The sequence below is a fragment of the Felis catus genome, chromosome E1 (genome assembly GCF_018350175.1).
Source record: "Felis catus isolate Fca126 chromosome E1, F.catus_Fca126_mat1.0, whole genome shotgun sequence".
In the NCBI taxonomy this organism is placed as follows: Eukaryota; Metazoa; Chordata; class Mammalia; order Carnivora; family Felidae; genus Felis; species Felis catus.
Window position 1 is genome coordinate 38,238,814 of NC_058381.1, and position 20,897 is coordinate 38,259,710.

Here is a 20,897-nt window from a genome sequence, read left to right on the forward strand (position 1 = left end):
TCCAGGCAGGGAGGAGCTAGGGTTCAAAGACACGGACACCCTCCATTCTGGTGGCGGTGTCCGAGGTGGGCTTGGACAATGGGAGTATCTGTGGTGATAATGGGATAACCCTAACTACAGACCAGAGAGCTGTCCTTGGCTTTGCGTCTCACTTAAGCCATGGTTATTTGGGACTTACTGTTATTTGGCAGCTCAACGTAAGCCAAACGAATTCTCTACTTGTGGGTTGAATAGCAGACCCAGAGGAATCTGCCCTCTCAGCCACATCGAATCCATCACTCCCCAAAGCAGAGGTGGTGGCCCATTTAGAAGCCCCGTGACGGCCATGGATGCTGTCCCAGAAAAATGCATGCATATGAATATGCCCCACCCACACCTCAATCTTCATCTTCACGTCTATGCCTGGAGCCCAGGCTAGAGATGCAACTCATTACCCAAGTACTCACTCCCCACCGCAAGTGACATCAGGCCCCTGTTCTCACTGGGGGGCACCAGAGAGCAGAGGACAAGGTCCCTTCGGTGACACTCATTCTTGTGCGATTTTTCATTTTTGAGTGTCTGCCCTGCGGCAGGCACAGGGCTGAGCGCTGGGGAGAAGGTGCTTGAGGAAACTGTGAGTTCTGCCGCACGGAGGAGGCAACATCTGAGCTGCAGCAGTGGATGGGGAGAGTTTTGCCAAGTGGCAAAAGAGTTGAAATGGGGGCCATGTTAGGCAAGGAACTGGGTCCTAGAGATGTGGACAGCCCTTGGCATGCTTAGGGAACAGAGCGTGCTGACCGGTGATGCCCTGACAGAGAATGGCAGGTGATGGGAGGCTCTAGAGAGGAGTCTATGAAGGTGGGCCGTGCCAGCTGCACGGGGCCTTGAACGCCGCACTGAGGATTTTCACTTCATGGTGCAAGCAACAAGGAGCCAGAGAATGACATGATCAGATCTGGCAGTGACGAGAAGGAATGGGGGACAGAAGGAAGGGGATGAGAGGCAGGGAACTGCGGGGCAGTGTCTGGGGGCGGGGGGCAGGTGCCGGCTCTCCCTGGCGGGTGGACCTCACACCTCAGCAAACAGCACCTGGAGCCCCTAATCCAGCAGCTCCCACAACACAGCCCTGCCTCCTGTTGTGTCAGGTGGGCTATCCCCTGCCCTTCCTCCCGCCTCCCTGTATCTCCCTGGCTTGCTCTAAAACAGCCTTTCATTCCAGAATCACAGAGAAACCTCAGAGGCAGACACTCCCTGGGGGATCCGACTTCCTCTAATTCACCCTCATACAACAGCTGGATCCAACACACATTTCCTGAGACTCCGCCAGCCCACCAAGCCCTGTGAGGGAGCCACCGAGGAGGCAGACGGGGTTCAGCAATGCGCACGGGCAGGGGGACGTGGACACTAAGAACTGCCTTTCCTGCAAAACAGCCTGGGAGGTGTGGGTGTTTTGGGGAACTGAGGAGGAAAGGATTTACCCCTCTGGTTGGAATGGGGGTGGATTAGATTTAGCAAGTCTCAATGGTCGACTCCAGGGTTTCAGAAAAACAGATCTGGGTTTCAGGTCTCTCTCGTAGCCATGTGACCACAAGCAAGTCATTTCGCGTCTCGGAGCCTCTGTCCTCATTTAGAAAGTACAGACCCCGCTTACAGTGTTGGGAGGATGACTACAGAAGATGCTGTAAAGGTCAGGGGCGCCTGGGTGGCTCAGTCGGTTGAGCGTCTAACTCTGGCTCAGGTCACGATCTCACGGTTCGTGGGTTTGAGCCCCGTGTCGGGCTCTGTGCGGGCTCAGAGCCTGGATTCGGTCTTCCTCTCTCTCTCCCCTGCCCCCCTCTCGTGCTCTATCTCTCTCAAAAATAAATAAAACATTAAAAATTTATTTAAAAAAAAAGGATATTGTAAATCTCAGAGCCTGGGGATGGGATTATCCGTGTGGTGATCGGGCAGCCTCTAACATGGCCCCCAGTGGCCCTGCCTCCTGGTGTTGACACCCTGTGGAATCCTGTCCTGAGTGTGTTGGACCTAGCGACTTGCTTCTAACCAGCAGAATATGGCAAAAGTGATGGGGTAGCACTTCTAAGATTAGGTTACAAGAAGACCGGCCTCTGTCTTGCTTGCCTGCTTTTGCTTTGGTGGAAGCCAGCTAGCATGTTATGAGCTGTCCTATGAGGAGGTCCATGTGTCAGGAGCCGGGGGGGGGGCCTCCTCAAGGAAGTGAACCCTGCTAACAATCACGTGAGAGCTCTTGGAAGCAGACCCCCACCCCAAACAGTTGTTGAGAGGGCTGTAACCTGGCAAGCACCTTGAGAGCAGCCTGTGCAAGACCTTGAACCAGAGGACGCAGCTAAGCTGTGCCTTGCTTCCTGATCCACAGAAACTCTGGGATAACGTGTGTGTGTGTGTGTGTGTGTGTGTGTGTGTGTGTTTAAGCTGCTAAATTTCAGGATAATTTGTTACGCAGCAATAGCTAACTAATACAATCAGAGTGACACTGAAACTATTTAGCAACCAGCTCAGTACATGTGCTACCCAACCAGTTAGAACAGATGCTGCCTGGAGCAGAGGCTTGGTGAGCTGCTTGCTAGTGTCCTGGGTGTTCAGGGAAGGTCAGGATGGGTAGGTGGAGTAGAGGGAACGTATTTTATGGAAATACTCACAAAGGGGCCTAAAAATAGCTGTTTGCAAGAATATTCACTGCAGCGTTATTTGTCGTAGCAAAATATTGGGAACTGTAAAGCCTATGTCCAGGGGATTGGCTAAATTAAGGTACATCTATGCAACAGGCTATCAAGTAGCCATTAAAAAGAACGAGGTGTGGGCTGATACAGAAGGATGGGCAGGATATACTTTGTTCAAGTGCAGAACAGTGACATCACATGCCATTCTCTGTGTTAAATATCCAAACGTATACTTCCCTGTAGGCTTACAGCTCTAGAAATAATCGGGTAGCCCTGGTGGCCTCCAGGAAGGGAAATTAGGGGACAGGGGTCGGGGATGGGAGAGAAACCTGATTTTTTCTATACCTCCTTTTGTATCTTTTGAGTTTTAGACCGGATACATTTATTCATGAAAAAAATATCATTTTATAGATTCCGATAAGGGAGAGCATTCATAAACAACAGGATGTAATTCATGTTGACGGCACAAATCTCCAAGGTGTGGTGCATCAAGTGCAAACAGCCGCTCTAGCATGTGACTTTTTGCTACTCGTTGCAGAAGTCACATGAAAGTGCTGTGGTCCTGGCATCTGACCTATGACACACCAGCATCAGGACATCACGTGCTCCTCTTTCTGCACTGTTTGCTACTGTACCAGACGCCCTGCTGGACTATAAAATACTGAGTCGTGTGATAAAGGCTGGCAGAGAAAGATATTCTAATATAGGACTCACAAACTCGAAGTGCCAGACATCAGGCCAAACACTTGTTGGACGTCACCGTGTTCATCTTCACAAGTCACTTGCTGCAGGGAGCATGAACCACTTATATCCCCAGTTGCCGACAGACAAATCAGCTCTAAGAGGTTAAGTGACTTGCCAGGGGTCAGATGCTTACAGAGAGTTTGGACTTGAATCCCCGCTTCCAACTCCAGAGCCAAGCCCCTAACACTATACTCAACCTTGCAGGTGGCGGCTCCTGGATAAAGACTTCTAACATGAGCCCTTGGTCCCTTCCCTCAGATTTCTGTTAAGGACAGAGGCTCTGCTCAGATGATGAATCCCTCCATATCTTCCTCTTCATCGTATCTCAGTAGCACCCAGAACATAGTGGCCTCGTGCATAGCAGGAACTCAGAGCATGTGTATTGATGGAACTCAACCAACAGATGTAAGTAAATATGCTTCCCCAGGAAGCCCTGGAGTGTCCAGAAAGGTAGTGCCGTGCCCGTCTACAGGATAGCACTTTGGTGGCTCCCAAGCACATCCTCTCAACCAGCCTGGTGTGGCTAGGGTGGAGTTCAGAATGTTCCTTGGTCCCATCAAGCACCGGTAGGGACAGAAAAGATCAGACAAGGGTCTCGTGCTTGGGGTCCTGTAGGTGAGACAAAGGGACTTTTGTATACACAGCATAGCAGAAGAGGTTGGGTTCAAAAGACTCTGAGCCAAGGGTCCAGAAGCAATGGACAGTGTGCCTACAGTGCCTCCCCCAGAAGTGTGAATTCAAGACCCCCAAGGGGGTGAGCAGGGGATCAGAAGAAAAAGTGCTGTGATGCCAAAAAATATCAGAACTGGAGGAGGACCAGGAAGGAAAAAGCAATGTTCCAGCTACACCCCCATCTTACAGATGAGGCAACTGAGGCTAGAGAGATGTGATTTCCTGAAGTACAGACAGTTAATAATGTGGCTGGGACTGGCCTCCATCCCCTGAACCCCCGGTGATGCTCCTATCACGTGGGGTGGGGATGTAATCATGGTTGTGTTCTGGAAGGACTCAAAAACCCTCATCTGGTGCCTGTGGAGAATTTCTAAGTGGATGTGGTGCTGAGTGGCTCCCCTTCCCCTCCAAACCCAGAGCGTCGCCTCCCACTGGAGATTTCATTGGAAAAAAAATGGTTCCTCTGCTTTAATGAAGGAAAATTAGAACTCATTACGTGTTTCATCCTCCTTCAGTGCCCCTCAGCAATCAGCCATCCAGCCACCTCCACCACTGCCAGTACCCACCCCCTGCCCAGCCCAGTCTGGGTCAGTCGGAGCTCAGTCCAAGCCCGCTGAGCGCTCCACGGAACCCCTGGGGACTCACCTGGTACATCCGGGGACGGGTTGAGAATCATGAAGGCATCTGACAGGCCTGCTTTGACGGGGTGCTGGGAGGAGCTGATTTCCAGGACAGACATAGGGATCTGCAGCCGGGGAGAAGAGGCTCCATCTACCCCCTCAAAACACCCTTGGACCAGCCTGGACGTCCCCTCTGACCTCCACAGCCCTCTGCCTGCTCCGTGCCACCTCTTGGAGGACTCAAGGACATCTCAAATCCAGTGGGTCCCCATTCAACTTGCAAGTCTACTCCAACCATCTCCAGCACATTTCCTTTTTCTTTGCCATACCTCCACGCAGGCCGGAAACCTGGGAGTCACCCTTTCTTTCATCTCCGCCCTCCTCCACCTCACACATCTCTGAATGCCATTAATTAGCCTGCTAACTGGCTCTTAAATCTGTCCAGTTCTCTCCATCTTACCCTACCCTACTCCAAGCCGGCAACACCTCTCTCTCCAAAACCGTCTCCCAACCTTTGCTCTGAGCCACCAACAACCTGTTCTCCATTCTGAAGCCAGAGTGACCTTTCTCAAAGGCACATCTGGGTGTTCTCCTGCCCTGTCTTGCTCCCCACTCTCCCCTCCAGTCTTGCTGTCTTCTTTCTGTGCTTTGTATCAGCCATGCTCTGTCCTGCCATAGGACCTTTGAATGTGCTTTTCTGTCTCTTCTTTGATTCCTCAACTCCTACACATCCTGCAGATTTCAACTCTTTTCCTCAGGGAAGCCTCCCCTGACCTCTGCTGAGGTAAAAAGCCTCATGAAAGAGAGAAAGGGAGAAGGAAGGAAGGAAGGAAGGAAGGAAGGAAGGAAGGAAGGAAGGAAGGAAAAGAAAGAAAGAAAGAAAGAAAGAAAGAAAGAAAGAAAGAAAGAAAGAAAGAGGAAGGAAGGAAGGAAGGAAGGAAGGAAGGAAGAAAGAGGAAGAAAGAAAGAAAGAAAGAAAGAAAGAAAGAAAGAAAGAAGAAGGAAGGAAAAGAAAAAGAAAGAAAGAAGAAAGAAAGAAAGAAAAAGAAAGAAAGAAAGAAGAAAGAAAGAAAGAAAGAAGAAAGAAAGAAAGAAAGAAAGAAAGAAAGAAAGAAAGAAAGAAAGAAAGAAAAAGAAAACAAGAAAGAAAACAAGAAAGGAAGGAAGGAAGGAAGGAAGGAAGGAAGGAAGGAAGGAAGGGAGGGAGGAAGAAAGAAAGGAAGGAAGAGCGTCATGAAAGTCTCCCTTCGCACCAGGCACCTCGACTTAGGAACACTTGTCACAGTGGTGATTCTACATTTGTCCCTGCAATTACTGTCCATCTCCCCAACCAGACTTCTAGCTCTACAAGGGCAGGGCCTATGGCCATCTCATTAACTGCTGTCTGCCCAGCACCGAGGCCTGTGCCTGGCACGTTGCAGGTTCTCTACAGATATTTGCTGAATGAAAAACTCCAAGACCCGGCCACCTCTGCAGCTAAGCTCACTCACCTCTTTGTAGCCAAATACAATGCGGCCGTCTTGGTGCAGAGCTGCCTGGAAAGTGAAGCTGCCTCTGTCTTCCCGGCCTTGGAGGTAGACGTGGTCCCACTGAACAATAAAGACCGTCCCTAGGGAGGGGAGCAGAGACCCGGCTGGACAGGAAGGTAGTGCAGGGAGGAGGGCCCCGCGGAATCGGCGGCCCACATAGGTCTGAGGGTGATTGGGTGCTCAAGGGACAATCTGGTGAGAGTAAGAAACAACAAAGGTCTCTGATATTTGTCACCTCTGCTAAGAGCCAAGCACTTTTCTTTTGTTATCTCGTCAGACCCTGCTAGGTAGCAGGCATCTTGTTGCCATCTTCTAGATGAGGAAATTGAACACGGGAAGGTGGGGTGGTGGCCTTGCTGTGTGACCGTGGGTAAGTCCCTTGTCCACTCTAGACTTTGGGCTCTGCTAAAGGGTCTGTGCCCTGGAGCCAGGTGACTTAAACTCTGAGATCTGTTCTCACCATTGTCAAAGTAAGCGACTGTTGAGTTGTCAGAGTAGCCAGGGTTGAAGTTGGCCATCAGAGGCGCCACATACTGAGTAGCCGTGAGCATCCGGTGGATCGTGTCACCCATGAAGATGAAGCCTGGGGTGCGGACAAATGCATAGAAGTCACCAGAGAAGGCCTAGAGAGGTTGCTTCCTTATGCAGGAAGGGATAGTGCAGGTGGGGCTGGAAGAGAATCTTGGACCTCTGTCCCCAACCCCCACCTGCTGGGCTCTGGGTCTGGTGTGTGGAGCAAAAGGGCCCCAGACCAGAGAAGGTTCTCCCTGCCCCTCCAGGTGGGCACAGAACTCCCACCTCTCCCTGTCCCTGGGAAAGGGCACAGGAATCAAAGATGGGCCCCTCATCTCGACAAGGAGCCTGATCCCAAGAATCACGTTCTCGTGAAGTCTCCTCCTCTCTCTCATTCACAGACTCAGAAGCTCAGGGACCACAGACATTGCCCACACTAGCCTGAGCTGGCCCAGAGGGACACACACACACACACACACACACACACACACACACACACGGGCAAGTCAGCCAACATCAGGAAGGTGGTCCAACACACACACACTGTTCTCCCTCCTGAGAGTGAGGTCCCAAGAGAGCCCAACGCGGTACCCTCCCCGGTCACTCTATACACCCCTGTCTCCAATAAACCTCCCCAGGTAGGTCCCTCACGTTCTGGCTGAGACTCCAAATCTCCCCCAGTCCCACCAACACAGCCTTACCTCCGGTTGCTATGGTGATCTGCCGCAGAGGATGCCCGTAGAAAGGAAAATCAAAGGACAAGACCACTCTCTGCAGGGCACGGGAGAGAGTCAGCATGGGCCATGCTGTAGGCCAGGAGGCTGGGCGCCCACACTGCCCCATGCTTGTCTGGACAACGTAGGGGGCAGGCACGTCCAGGGCGAGCCCCCAGGACCACAGGTGGCCACCTTAACTCTGGCCACCGCCCCCCCTCCCAGGGTTCCCCGGAACGCATCTCCCAGATCACAGACCTCAGGTCACAACCATGCCCACTGAGCGGGCATGGAGGGTTGGCCCCCAGCCTCCCAGCCCAGGGCAGCGCTGCCAGGGTCTGGCATACTCACCGAAGCCTGCCGGTGAGTGTTGGAGAGGATTCTGTGGACCTTCACTTGGCTCTGGTTGGCCTTGGCCACGTCTACCCACAGCTCCCGGCTGCGGGGCTCGCTGGGGCCGTACAGACGGGACACATAGTAGCTGTGGTTGTCTTCCTGCCGCCACCAAGACAGAGCCCACAGGAGGTATGAGGAGCAGGTGGCCAGGAGCCATCCTCTGCTCCAACCCCCCCACACACATGCGAAGTCACAGCCCTCCCTGACACTGGGCCTGTAGCCTCGAAGGCTCGTGTAGGCCTGGGTGTCCTGGGCTCCCCTTGGCCCCAGACGACAGCTCAGTACCAAGCCCCTCGCCATGCCCCAACGGCTCTGGCCCCAGCCAAATCCACACCCGCTGTACCCACGCTTAGCCCTGCCGTTCCCAGACAGGCCAGGAGGCTTTCCCTGCAGCCCCTGAGTACCCACAGAGCACGCCCAAGGCAGAGCTCAGCTTGGGACATGAGGGAGAGACGGACAAGGCAGCCCCAAACAGAGCTCTTGTCTTTGGGGAGCCCCCGGACTGAAGGGGAGACCCAGTCCTTGCCCTGCGGTTACCCTGCTTAAGGAAAAAGAAAAAAAAAAATGGATCTTAGAAGCCACCAGCCCAAAGATGGAGGCAGACCCTTGATCTTGGGAAATCGCTAGTCTGATGGAGGAGGTGGGACTTATGCGAATGGAACACACAGACACAGACCTTCCCGCGGAGAGAAAGGGTAGAGAAGCAGCAATGGTTCCTTCGAGACACATTTTTAACTTCTGCTACGCGCCCGATGCGGGGAGGATAGAGAACAAGCCAGAACGCGGCAGGCTGGGAGTTCATTCTGTAAAGCCTCTTCTGCACGGGAGAATTTAGGGCCGGGACTTTTAAGAGGACAGGGAATAGTTAGCAGAAAGGGTGGCAGGGCCAGGGGAGGAGGCGATGTCACAGCGTTTCAGCCCATCTGGGAGCGCCAGCCACGGGGGGAAGGAGGCAGAGCAGGCTGGTTCGCTCGGCTGCCGCTGCCGAGACGGGGCTGCTGACCCGTGAGGAGACCTGGACGCGGCGGGTCATTAATCAGGCTGTCCAGTGGCAGTGGCTGCAGACACATCAGAGCAGCCCATGTTGTCCCTGCCAAGCCGCCAGCTGCCCAGCCAGCTCTTGCCCCGGGACCAGCATGAGCAGGGACGAGGGATGCCTGTTCTCTCCACCCGCCAAGAGGCAGACTCTGCTCTTCTGACAAGTGACATGCTCTGGGGACCTGGGGTCAGGGCAGGGTGGTGGGGGGGGGGGGTAAGATGAGCAGAAGAAACATGGTGTGGCGGGGAGGGGGCGATCTCCACCGCCACTGCCTGGTTCCTTCCCTCCGGCCTCCAGACTGCCCACCCCTCCACCCACCCTCAGCGCGGCTGTCAAACACACATAAAACACGTGCGAGGCCACATCGCTCTGCTCACAAGCCATCTGGGGCTCCCACCGTCCTCCAGACAAAACCCAAACCCTACCCTGACATGCGAGGTCTCATCAGGAGCCAGCTCCACTGTCTCTAGCATCGCTGCTCTTGCCTTCTCTCATGCCCCGTGCAGCCTTGTGCACCCACTCACCAGCTCAGACTCCCCTGACAGTCTCAGGCCACCAGTGGTCACTCATGCCTTTGCACATGCTGATCCTCCTGCCTGGAACGACCTTCCTTGCCTTCTCCCCCCAGCAGATCCCCACTTCTTCAATGCTCAGCTTAAACCATCACCTTCTCATCGATCTTCTCCCCGCTACTTGCCCGGTGAGGACATCCATCCTTTGCAAATAGCCCCCGCCATCCACGGGAGTTCTCAAGAGGTGACTCATGTGTGCTATTTGGGTCACATGGACCCACTTTTGTTGGATTTCTGGTTTTACTCATAAGACCACCTGAGGGGCCCACCCTGATGCCACCACCCCTGGGGTAAGGGCCAGTGCTCGTGCCAATGATGCCACCTCCCATTGCCGCCGGTTATCCACCCTGGGGACCCAGAGGAGGAAGCGCTGTTTCCTAGCTCCGCCCATGGGCACCAAAGCCACTGCGCTGGTGCCCAGAACTCACAGCCTCCCTTGGGAAAGCAGTTCCTTCAGGGTCTGCTTCTTCCACCCACTCCCCAGGGGATCAGATGCCACACGTCTTTGCCCCCTGCACCTTCAGCTCTCCTCCACCTCTGAGGAGGATTCCCATCTTGACCCCCAAAAAATGAAAACAGAAAAAATCACCCGCAGAGAAACAAAGCTCTAGGCACACCAACTTATGCAAAGAGATGTGCCCAGAAGACGAGTGTGATGGCCCCCAGCCTGTTTCCTGGGACTCACGTGTGAGTAGTTTTTACTCCACCTCAAAGCAAAAAGGGAGGGGGACCTGAATAGCACTACACTGGGCAGTCTGAAGGACCCCGACTCTGAAGCCAGTTTAGGGTCAGCTATGACCACCCGCCACAGCCATGGCTCCAGCCCGAATTTCCCCCCACTTACTCCAGACAAAAAAGTGGTTTATTAAAGGGCATCAGTGAGCCTAAAATTTTGCCTGCTGGAAGAAAGGCACTCAAGTTTAGATACCATTCAGTCCATTATTTAAATGTCTGCTCCCTCCATGCCTCCCCCCACCCCAAGCTATGAGCCACTGACACGCAGGGATGGGTGAGGCTGCCCCTGCCTCCGCGACTGAAGACCCTCACATCCTCAGAGCTGAAGACGTATTTGCCAAGGTGAGGACAGCCCCGTGCCAGGAGCCCAGGTACTTTTGCCTCGTACAAAATTTTGGAAGTAAACCCACCTCCCTAATTTCTGGGCTGTCTTTACGGGTGAGGGGGAAACGAACAGCCCAAGAGAGCAAAGCAGCGTCTAGATGGCACATTAGTCCCTTTGCACGCCCTCCAGGATTGTGTCCTACAAAAAAGGTATATTCAAGTCCCGACCCCTAGTACCTATGAGTAAGACCTCATTTGGAAGTAGAATCGTTGCAAACATAATCAAGTTAAGATGAGATCAGACTGGGGGGTGCCAGAGTGTCTCACTTGGTTGAATGCCCGACTCTTGGTTTTGACTCAGGTCATGGTTCGTGGGTTCGAGCCCCACACGGGGCTCCACGCTGACAGTGCAGAGGCTGCTTGGGATTCTCTCTCTTCCTCTCTCTCTCTGCCCCTCCCCTGCTCGTGCTCTCTTTCTCTCTCAAAATAAATAAATAAACTTTAAAAAAAATGATGAGGCCAGGCTGGATTAGGGTGGGCTCTAAAACCAATGGTGGGTGTCCTTGTAAAAGAGAGAGAGAGATTTGGATATAGACACACAGGGAAACGTGGAAGAAGGCCATGTGACGACAGAGGCAGAGATTGGAGTGACGTAGCTGATGAGCCAAGGAACACGAAGGAGAGCCAGGAGCCACCAGGCTAGGAATAGGTAAGGCAGGATTCTCCCCTCGAGTCTTCAGAGGGAGCATGGCCTCTCTGACACTATGATTTCGGACTCCCAGCATCCCAAACCGGGAGAGAATAGATGTCTGTTGCTTTAAACCGCAACGTCTGTGGTAATGCGTTAGAGCAGTTCTAGAAAACTGTTATGTAGGCCGAAAGATATGTGTTGCTGTGGCTCAAGTAGGGCAACCCTGAGTCGTCTCCCCCTTCCATGTTATCGCCCTGCTTAGAACGATCTATGGCTCCCCGGCTGTATCAGGATGCAGACCACGCTCCTTACCATGACCTGCAGGGCCCTGTGGGGCAGACTCTGGACATGCCTATACAATATCTACTCCCTCCTCTTCTTTGCTAACAGAACATTGGGCCTGTAGCAAGCAGTGATGTAGCCAGCTAAAACACCTCATTCCCTGGATGTGTTAAGGGTTACCACGTGCTATAGGCTGGCTAATAAGTGAAGATTCTCGTGCAGCTCACATGTGACTGCTTGTCCCTCTTCCCTTTGCCCTTCTCCTTATTCCTGCCTGGAATGTAGATAAGATGACGGGAGCTTCAACAGCCATCTTGTGAGGATAAGGACAAGAGCCACGTAAGGACGGTGAAGTGATGAGCTGGATGGAACCTGGGTTCCCAATGATATTCCGGAGGGATGCTCGTTCAGCCCTCTGTGACACGAAAACACAAGCCCTTCCTGATACATGGTAGTCTGGCTCCCACCCACCACCCCCATGTCCTTCACACCCCGTGTGCTTCAGCCCCGCTGGGCTTCTTCACTTCCTGAAATCACCAAGTGCTGTCTGCCTCAGGGCCTTGGCACCTCCTGGGCCTCAAAACCTCTCTCCCACTCCATTCAGGAGCTGAGTCCTCCTTTTCCTTTAGGCCTCAAGTCAGCAATCACTAGCTCAGAGCACCTCCCTGATGCCCCCATTACTCACCCCACCCTGGATTCCTCCCTCCCAATATGCTGCACACTTGTGACGATTTACTTGGTTTTTAGGCTTCTTATCCCCACACCTACCTTTCCTGTGAGACCATTCCCACACGGGTGAGCTCTGCCTTTAGCTACGGTGGTTGAGCACAAGAGTATAGGCTTTATTGGAGGACGTGCTGACGAGTGAACGGTCACAAAGCACAGCCCGTCGAAGACCTGCTTATTCTCTGTTTTGTTTCTACCACCACGCATTCTGGTGTCCAGAATGAGATCGTGTTACCCAACAAAGCGAGGCGGCACCAGACGGGGTCCAGACACCCGCCGGTGTGGTGTGGTGGGAGTCAACGAGATGCAGTGCTCAGCTAGGAACCTGAGAAGACCTGTGTTTAAAACCGCTGCTTGGAGGCTTGGAGAAGGGTCTGGTGTCCATTACCTCCTTCCTGGGACTCACCAGTGAGACCTTTTGCCAAATCTCCAAGCATCAGACATGAGGGGCCTGGGCAGAAGCCACGCTCTGCGGTCGGAAAGCCCAAACAGATGCTAACACGTCTCTGCTGCCTCAGCTAAGACGGCAGAGGGTGGGGTGACTAGGGACGCGTCTCACTGGCCCCATCTGAAACCGGGGCAGTCACGCGCCATGACAATGGCTTTTCCTCCGTCTGTTGTTTCTCGGGTCTTTAAGTTACTGCCCCACTGGAAGGTGCCGTGGGCCACTTTTCAGTCATTGGTTAAAACTTCTCACATCAGAAGGACCGGCGTGGGTCCTTTATGGGACACAGAGCTTAGGGGACCACGTCATGCTCATCTCCTCACCCCCCAGCACCTACCTAGTGCAGGGTTTGGCCCCTGGCACCTGGCAGGCGTTGGGATCCGTCTGCTCAATGCGTTCAGTCACAAGGATCCCGCAGCCGACGGGGCCGGAGGCTGTGCCGAGGATGCGTGGTCTGGTGACAAGGACAGCATCCTCCCTGAGCACCAGTGGCAGGTGATACAAAAGCCACGTGTGAAGGAAACAGCTGCTTCCTCTGGGAAGACTTTCCAAGTCTGTGGAAAGCATCCCATAGCCGGGACGTCCTGCCCACAGGAGGAAGTCCCCTGACTCCTCAAGCTCTTCTCTGAGGAAGTGAAAGTAGCTAGGGAGTCGCTCTCGGAGCAAGGAAGAGGTGCCCTCGGCTCCGCCAGCTGGGACACAGCAGAGTAGGGGCGAGTCCGTCAGGGCAGCAAGCGCAGAACGTGGGTGACTGTCCTAAGCGTGACCGTTTGTCCACAGAAAGGAGAAGGAAGACCTCATGTGCATCTGGCTTCAATAAATAGATGCTGGGTGAGTAAAAAAAGAGACAAGAATTGGGGCGCCCGGGTGGCTCAGTCGGTTGGGCGTCTGACTTCGGCTCAGGTCCTGATCTCACGGTTCGTGGGTTCGAGCCCCACGTCGGGCTCTGTGCCGACAGCTCGGAGCCTGCAGCCTGCCTCGGATCCTGTGTCTCCCTCTCTTCCTGCTCCTTCCCTGCTGGCACTCTGTGCCTCTCTCTCAAAAACAAAACTAAAGAAAAACATTAAAAAAGAAAAGAGAGAGAGGCCAGCACTGAGGTGGGCCTGAAGACACAGAGAAAGCAGCCCTGGTTTCTGACTGACTTCCGGGTTTCTGAGGTCAGGCTGTCCGTTATCTCCAGTCTTTGGATCCCATGGTAGGTCTCTAGCCCTCGGTAAATATATATTACTTTTTGAGAGAGAGAGAGCGCGTGCCAGAGCGCAAGCAGGGGAGAGGCAGAGGGAGGGGGAGGGAGAGAATCCCCAGCAGTTCCACACCCAGCACAGAGCTGACAATGGGGCTTGATCCCAAGACCCTGATTTCACGACCTGAGCCGAGATCAAGAGTCTGACGCTCAACCACCTGAGCCACCCAGATGCGCCTCTACCCCTCACTATAAACCTTTCTCCTGGGGCGCCAGGTTGGCGCAGTCGGTTAAGCGTCCGACTTCAGCCAGGTCACGATCTTGCGCTCCGTGAGTTCGAGCCCCGCGTCGGGCTCTGGGCTGATGGCTCAGAGCCTGGAGCCTGTTTCCGATTCTGTGTCTCCCTCTCTCTCTGCCCCTCCCCCGTTCATGCTCTGTCTCTCTCTGTCCCAAAAATAAATAAAAAAAAAAAAAAGTTGAAAAAAAAAATTAAAAAAAAAAAAAAAACCTTTCTCCTGACACAGTTCAAATAGCTCCTCGGAACCAAAAGGGCACTGACTAGAAGAGTCTTGTTCATGGGGTGATCAGAGGGTCATCCAGAGGGACCCCAGACGTCCTTCACCGGCATAGACCGTGAGAATATGAATGGGAAGAGAGAGGTGAGAAACTCAGTTTCTGGGAGAATTTTCCCTGACGACACACAGGCCGCCATGTTTTTCTTCTATAAAGCCAGTCACTGATGGCTTCTTGACTGACTACAGAGGGGAAAAGAGCCAGTGTGGGATTCCCCAACCTTAGGGGCATTTCCCATTTTCTCCTGCAGGCCTCTGTTCATGCTGCCACCAGCACCAGCAGTTTTGATGTAGGAAGTTCACCCGTGACAGAGTTGGATAAATGTTTCCCAACAACCATTCTCTCCTTCTTCCTTTAGAAGCAGAACCTTCCAGGGTTTTTTAATGTTTGCATTTTATTTGTTTTGAGAGAGAGAGAGAGAGCATCTGAGCAGGAGATGGGGCAGAGAGAGAGAGAGAGAGAGAATCCAAGCAGGCTCCTCACGGTCAGTGCAGAGCCCGACGTGGGGCTCGATCTCACCAATCATGAGATCATGACCTGAGCCAAAATCAAGAGTTGGACGTGTAACGGACTGAGCCGCCCAGGTGCCCCCCTTCCAGTTTTCATTAGGCAAATGGCCACCCACCTAAGACTACGTTTCCTAGCCCTCCTTTCAGTTAAGTGTGGCTACGTGACAATGTCTGGCCGATGGAAGACCAGGAGGATGCTTGTCCTCAGTAGGAAAGGGGAACCATCTTGGACCACCACATAGAAGACATAAGTTGCCAAGGGGAGAACAGCAAGATAGAGGGAAGCTGGGTCCCCAACACCGTGGAGATGCTATGTCAAGCCTGCTTACTTATGCTCACACTATTACATGGGGGAGAAGAATAAATTCTCGTGCCCAAGTCCATCATCAGTTGAGCATTTATTAAAATAGCTGAATGTGTATCCTAATTAATACAAGCAAGGTCCTAAGCAGCCTCCTCAGGCAGGTCAGACTGCAGGCTTCTTCACTGTAACCCATATACACACGTCTCTCAAAAAGGATTTAGAGACCGTGCCCGGCAGTGAACTTGCCCCAGGAGTTCGCCCGGTTCGGGCCTGTCACTGACTTGCGGTCTGTGGGGAAGTCCCACTACCCCTGAGGGCGGCCCTCCAGACACTGTGGACTGCAGGCTAGAAGCCATGACAGTGGTGGCCTGACCTCACAGAGGGTTGGGGGCATAGCCTGAGCCAGATGACTTGGCAAGCCCACCAAAGAGAACTGTTTCCTTGAAAAGCCCCCCTCCGCAATCCACATTCGTTCTGGGAGGCGGCATGATGTAGATTTCAAACACTCTTGGTCATGAAATCCTTTCTTCCAATCACATCAAAGTACGGCCGTTCTGGGGGAAGGAAAGAAGGGCCTGGAGCCCGGCCTGCTGTGCGACTTCCTTCTCCACCACCCTCCATTCCATGGCAGTCCATGCAGGAAGCACCTCTGCGAACCCTTAGGGTTCCACGGGGTGCACTTTGAAAATCACTGCTCCGAAAAAAAGAAAAAGAAAAAAAAAAAAGAAAAGAAAACCACTGCTCTAGGATCAAGTGCAGGGTCTGTGGAGTCAGACGGACCCAAGTTCAAAAGCTGGCTCCACCACATAGTAGCTGGTGCTGAACGTTACTCTCCTCTCTGAGCTTCAGTCCCTCGTCAGTAACGTCGCTCACAGACTTCTTGAAAGGATTAGACACAACACATCAATGTGAAGCTCTTAGCCCAGTGCCTGGTCCACAGTAGGTGCTTGCTAAGTAGGAGCTATTACGACGATTTTGTGGGACGTTTCCAAGACAGGTTTTCATCGTGAAGGCTGCCTCCTCAAAACCAACCCCAGCTCCGTCCTAAACGTCCGCTGTTACAATGTCTCTTCTGCCTCAATTATTCATGCCTGGAGCCCGCCAGGCACTTCATTTCTGACAGCGGGACAGCATTTACCTTGGCTGAGCTCAAGACGGTTCTGGACAGGAACTCCGGCTAAGCTGTCACCATCGACCCATCAACTGCCAGCCAACTGGCAGGTGAAAATGCTGGGGCAGGCGACCAAGGGCACCCTGCGGGGCCTGCCGGAGAGGCCTGGCCAGCCAGGCTTGTCAGGACGGTGCTCCAGGCAGCTGGGTCCAACCCAGGAGGTGCTGGTGGGATTTCTGGGGGAGGGAGCATCCCGTTCACTGCCACCCCCATTCCATGAAGCCTTATGAGACCCCAGAATGTTCTTCTAGATCCCTGCTGCTCGAAATATGCCCCACGGACCAGCAGCATTTGCATTACCTGGGAGCACATTGGAAATGCAGAATCCTAGGCCCCAACCCCAAACCTGCTGGGTCGAAATCCTAATTTGAACAAGCTTATCAGGGGATTCTTTTGTACAATAAAGCTGAAAATCACTTGTCTAGAAGCACCCCCTGTCTGGACCAATATGCCACTCATTTTCCACAATGAGATAGTGGTTAAATCCTTGGACTCCAAAGGCATTAAGACCTGGGTTCTTGTCCTGGCTCTGTCACTCATGAGCTCTGCAATGTTGGGCAAGCTCTTCACCTCTCTGTTCCAAGACAGTATTAGAAACATTTGCCTCCTGGGCGGTAGGTGGGTGAATTAAACGTAAGGCCAAAGTATGAGGTCTGCACTCAGGAAGGGCTCCTATAACATCACTTGTTATTCTTATTTTCCCTTGCCTCGTGTATCCACATAATAACCTCTATTTGCCCTCTGGAGGTATTCGAGCCTCAGGTTGAAATAAACCCGCACAGAACACTTGTCACCACGGAAGCGCAGAAAGCCCTGGAAAGGGAGGGACCGAGGCCGGACAAAAGGGCACTGGCATCAGTACTGAGGGCCTACTGTAAAGAGGTGTCAGGATGGACGAGGCTGACCTAGGGAGGCCCTGGAAGTGGGGGGTTGGACCAGACTCAGAAAGAGGGTACGGACCAGCTTTCTAGACCAAGCATTTCTTTAATTTTTTTTTCAACGTTTTTTATTTATTTTTGGGACAGAGAGAGACAGAGCATGAACGGGGGAGGAGCAGAGAGAGAGGGAGACACAGAATCGGAAACAGGCTCCAGGCTCCGAGCCATCAGCCTAGAGCCTGACGCGGGGCTCGAACTCCCAGACCGCGAGATCGTGACCTGGCTGAAGTCGGACGCTTAACCGACTGCGCCACCCAGGCGCCCCGACAAAGCATTTCTTAATGCCCCCAACGCTTCATGGAAATGGAAGAATCATCTTATCCTGGCTCTGACTCAACATGTGGGCTGTGGGAGGAGTATCAGCCAACCCAAGATTTTGACGGCATAAATATATATCATACAACCACACAGAATTAGGACAAGGAAAAACAAAAGCAAAAACAGACTCCCCCATCCCTCATCTGTCCCATGCTGGCATATCTCCTTCTCGTCTTTTCTATGTGTATATAATTTCACACGGTTATAATCCTGCTGATCATCCATTTGTGTGGCCTGCTTCCGCCAGGTTTCATGAATACCTAAAGCAGTTTTTGATGTTGAACGTGATCTTTTAACCATCATTTATAACAGCTTCCTGGCCATCTACTCAGAAGAAAACCCACAATTTTCCTAACTATTTCTCTATTGTTGGGCATTTTGGTAGCTTCTAATTCTTACGCTCTCATAAATACTCCTGTGATTAATTTCTTTTTTTAATGTTTATTTATTTATTTTGAGAGAGAGAGAGAGAGAGAGAGAGAGAGCGCGTGCACAAGGAGGGGCAGAGAGAGATGGAGAGAAAAAAATCCCAAGCAGGCTCCTCACGGTCAGTGCAGAGCCTGACATGGGGCTCCAACTCACAAACTGCGAGATCATGACCTGAACTGAAGTCTGGACACTTAACCGACTGAATCCCCCAGGTGCCCCTCCTGTGACGAATTTATTGATGTACTTTCCACATCCAGGATTGTTTCCCCTGCTTGAAAGCGTTTGGCACAAAGCAGTGCTTCTCAAACCTTGATGTGCATACAAATCACCCGAGAATCAAATTCTGATTCCATAGGGTCTAAGTTCCTGCGTTTCTTTTCTTTCTTTCTTTCTTTCTTTCTTTCTTTCTTTCTTTCTTTCTTTCTTTCTTTCTTTCTTTCTTTCTTTCTTTCAATTTTTTTAAGCAATCTACACCTAATGTGGGGCTCAAACTCATAACCCCAAAACCAAGAGTCGCATGATCCACCAACAGAGCCAGCCTGGCACCCCTAGGCTCCCAGGTGCTGCCGACGCTTCTGGTCCCCCACCATACTTTGAGTAGTAAGGATACGAGGCATAGCACCTGAAGTTTCAAGGCCAGGAAATCCTCTTTTGTTGCTAGCATACTGGTTTTGTAGTTCCAGGTAAGATCTGGGGGGAAAGCACTACCTTTTCCACCCCCCTACCTTTCTGGTTAACCTTCCCAAGAAATTAACTCACCCAATTTTTATAACAATTCCATGAGCCATTCTCAGTCCCATCTTGTAGATGAGGAAACTGAGGGGGTGCCTGGGTGGTTCAGTCGGTTAGGCGTCTCATGAGTTTGAGCCCCACGTTGGGCGCTGTGCTGACAGCTCGGAGCCTGCAGCCTGCTTTGGATTGTGTCTCCCTCTCTCCCTGCCCCTCCTCACTCACGTTCTGCTTCTCTCTCTCTCAAAAATAAATAAACATAAAAAAAAAACTTTAAAAAAAATTTTTTTAATGTTTATTTATTTTTGAGACAGAGAGAGACAGAGCATGAACGGGGGAGGGGCAGAGAGAGAGAGGGAGACACAGAATCGGAAACAGGCTCCAGGCTCTGAGCCGTCAGCCCAGAGCCCGACGCGGGGCTCGAACTCACGGACCGCGAGATTGTGACCTGAGCCGAAGTTGGACGCTCAACCAACTGAGCCACCCAGGCGCCCCCAAAAAACTTTTTTTTAATAGATGAGAAAACTGAGGTTTAGAGCGATGATGTGGCAAGGATACCTAGTACGTACCGTCCCTGGGACCACAGTAGGTTGACCAGCCATCCTAGTTCACCTGGTGACTGGGACCTCCCAGGATGTTGAAAGTTCATTGCTAAAACCAAGACCATTCTGGGAAAACCAAGATGACTGGTCACCTAGACCAGGGCCTAATTCAGAGTCAGCTAATGTTTATCATTCCTGCCCCTGTGCCAGGCCCTGAATGTAGATTCCTGTAGAACACCTTTGCAGTTACATTTAGACAACAGCATCCCCATTTGACAATGAAGTGAGGTTAAGAAATTTGCCCAAGACAAAAACACAACCCAATTAAAAAATGGGCAAAGCAGGGGCACCTGGGTGGCTCAGTCGGTTAAGGGGCTGGCTTTTGGTTTCAGCTCAGGTCATGATCTTACGGTTCACGAGTTCAAGCCCTGAGTTGGGCTATGTGCTGACAGCATGGAGCCTGCTTGGGATTCTCTCTCCCTCTCTCTGCCCTTCTCCCGCTTGTGCCTGTGCACACACTTGCGCACAAACGCTCTCTCTCTCTCAAAATAAATAAATAAACTTTTTAAAAAAAAGAATAATTTTTTTAAATGAGCAAAGCGGCAAAGGAGACATTTTTCCGAAGAAGATATACAAATGGACAACAAGCACGTGAAAAGATGCTTAACATCATTAGTCATTCAGGAAACACAAAGCAAAACCACGATGAGATACCACCTCTTACGCCCCCTAGGATATTATAATTTAAAAGAAAGAAAGAAAGAAAGAAAGAAAGAAAGAAAGAAAGAAAGAAAGAAAGAAAGAAAATAACAAGTGTTAGCAAGGGTATAGAGAATTTGAAACCCTCACACATTGCTGGTGGGAATGTAAAATGGCTCAGCTATTATGGAAACCAATTTGGAGATTCCTCAAAAAAAAAACGTTAAACATAGAATTACCATTTGACCAGCAATTCCGCTCCTAGGTACATGGCCCAAATAGTTGAAAACAGGTCCTCAAAGAAATACATGGCCACATGTTCACAGCAATACTATTCACAACAGCCAAAAGGCAGAAACAGCCCAAGTGTCTATCAACAAATGAATGAATAAACAAATTATGGTCTATCTGGACAATGGAATATTATTCAGCCATAAAATAGATGTAGACGTGAAAACATCATGCTAGGTGAAGGACACCAGACACAAAAGGTCATACATCATATGATCTCATTTATATGTGAAACATCCAGAATAGGTAAATCTATAGAAACAGAACACAGGTTGGTGGTTGTGAGGGAATGAAGGGACAGGGTTTAAATGGTACAGTATCTCCTTTTGGGGTGATGAAAATGTTCAGGAAGTAGATAATGATTGCGCAACATTGTGAATGTATTAAATGCATTTCACTTAAAAGTGGTTAATTTCATGCTATGTAAATCTCACCTCAACAAGAAGGAAAGAAAGAAACCAACCAACCAACCAACCAACCAACCAAAAAATCTACCTAAGGGAAAGGAAAAGGGTCAACAAGACTAATCTTTGTGGGAGATGGACGTCCT

The 20,897-nt window shown here is 51.6% G+C and overlaps 1 protein-coding gene and 1 non-coding gene across 4 annotated transcripts in view; one reads left to right on the top strand and one right to left on the bottom strand.

Moving 5' to 3' along the window:
* Positions 1-20,897, bottom strand: part of PLXDC1 (plexin domain containing 1) — a 63,580-nt gene that overhangs the window by 26,463 nt on the left and 16,220 nt on the right. For all 3 annotated transcript variants that reach the window (XM_045044386.1, XM_011289170.3, XM_045044387.1), the window contains exons 3-7: positions 7,803-7,946; positions 7,440-7,509; positions 6,686-6,808; positions 6,187-6,305; positions 4,722-4,821 (exon numbers count right to left, since the gene is read on the bottom strand). In XM_045044386.1, coding sequence (XP_044900321.1) covers positions 4,722-4,821; positions 6,187-6,305; positions 6,686-6,808; positions 7,440-7,509; positions 7,803-7,946 — 556 coding nt within the window. The remainder of the gene's footprint in view (positions 1-4,721; positions 4,822-6,186; positions 6,306-6,685; positions 6,809-7,439; positions 7,510-7,802; positions 7,947-20,897) is intronic.
* TRNAR-UCG lies at positions 13,523-13,607 on the top strand. Its single transcript has one exon. It is a non-coding gene; the product is annotated as a tRNA-Arg (tRNA).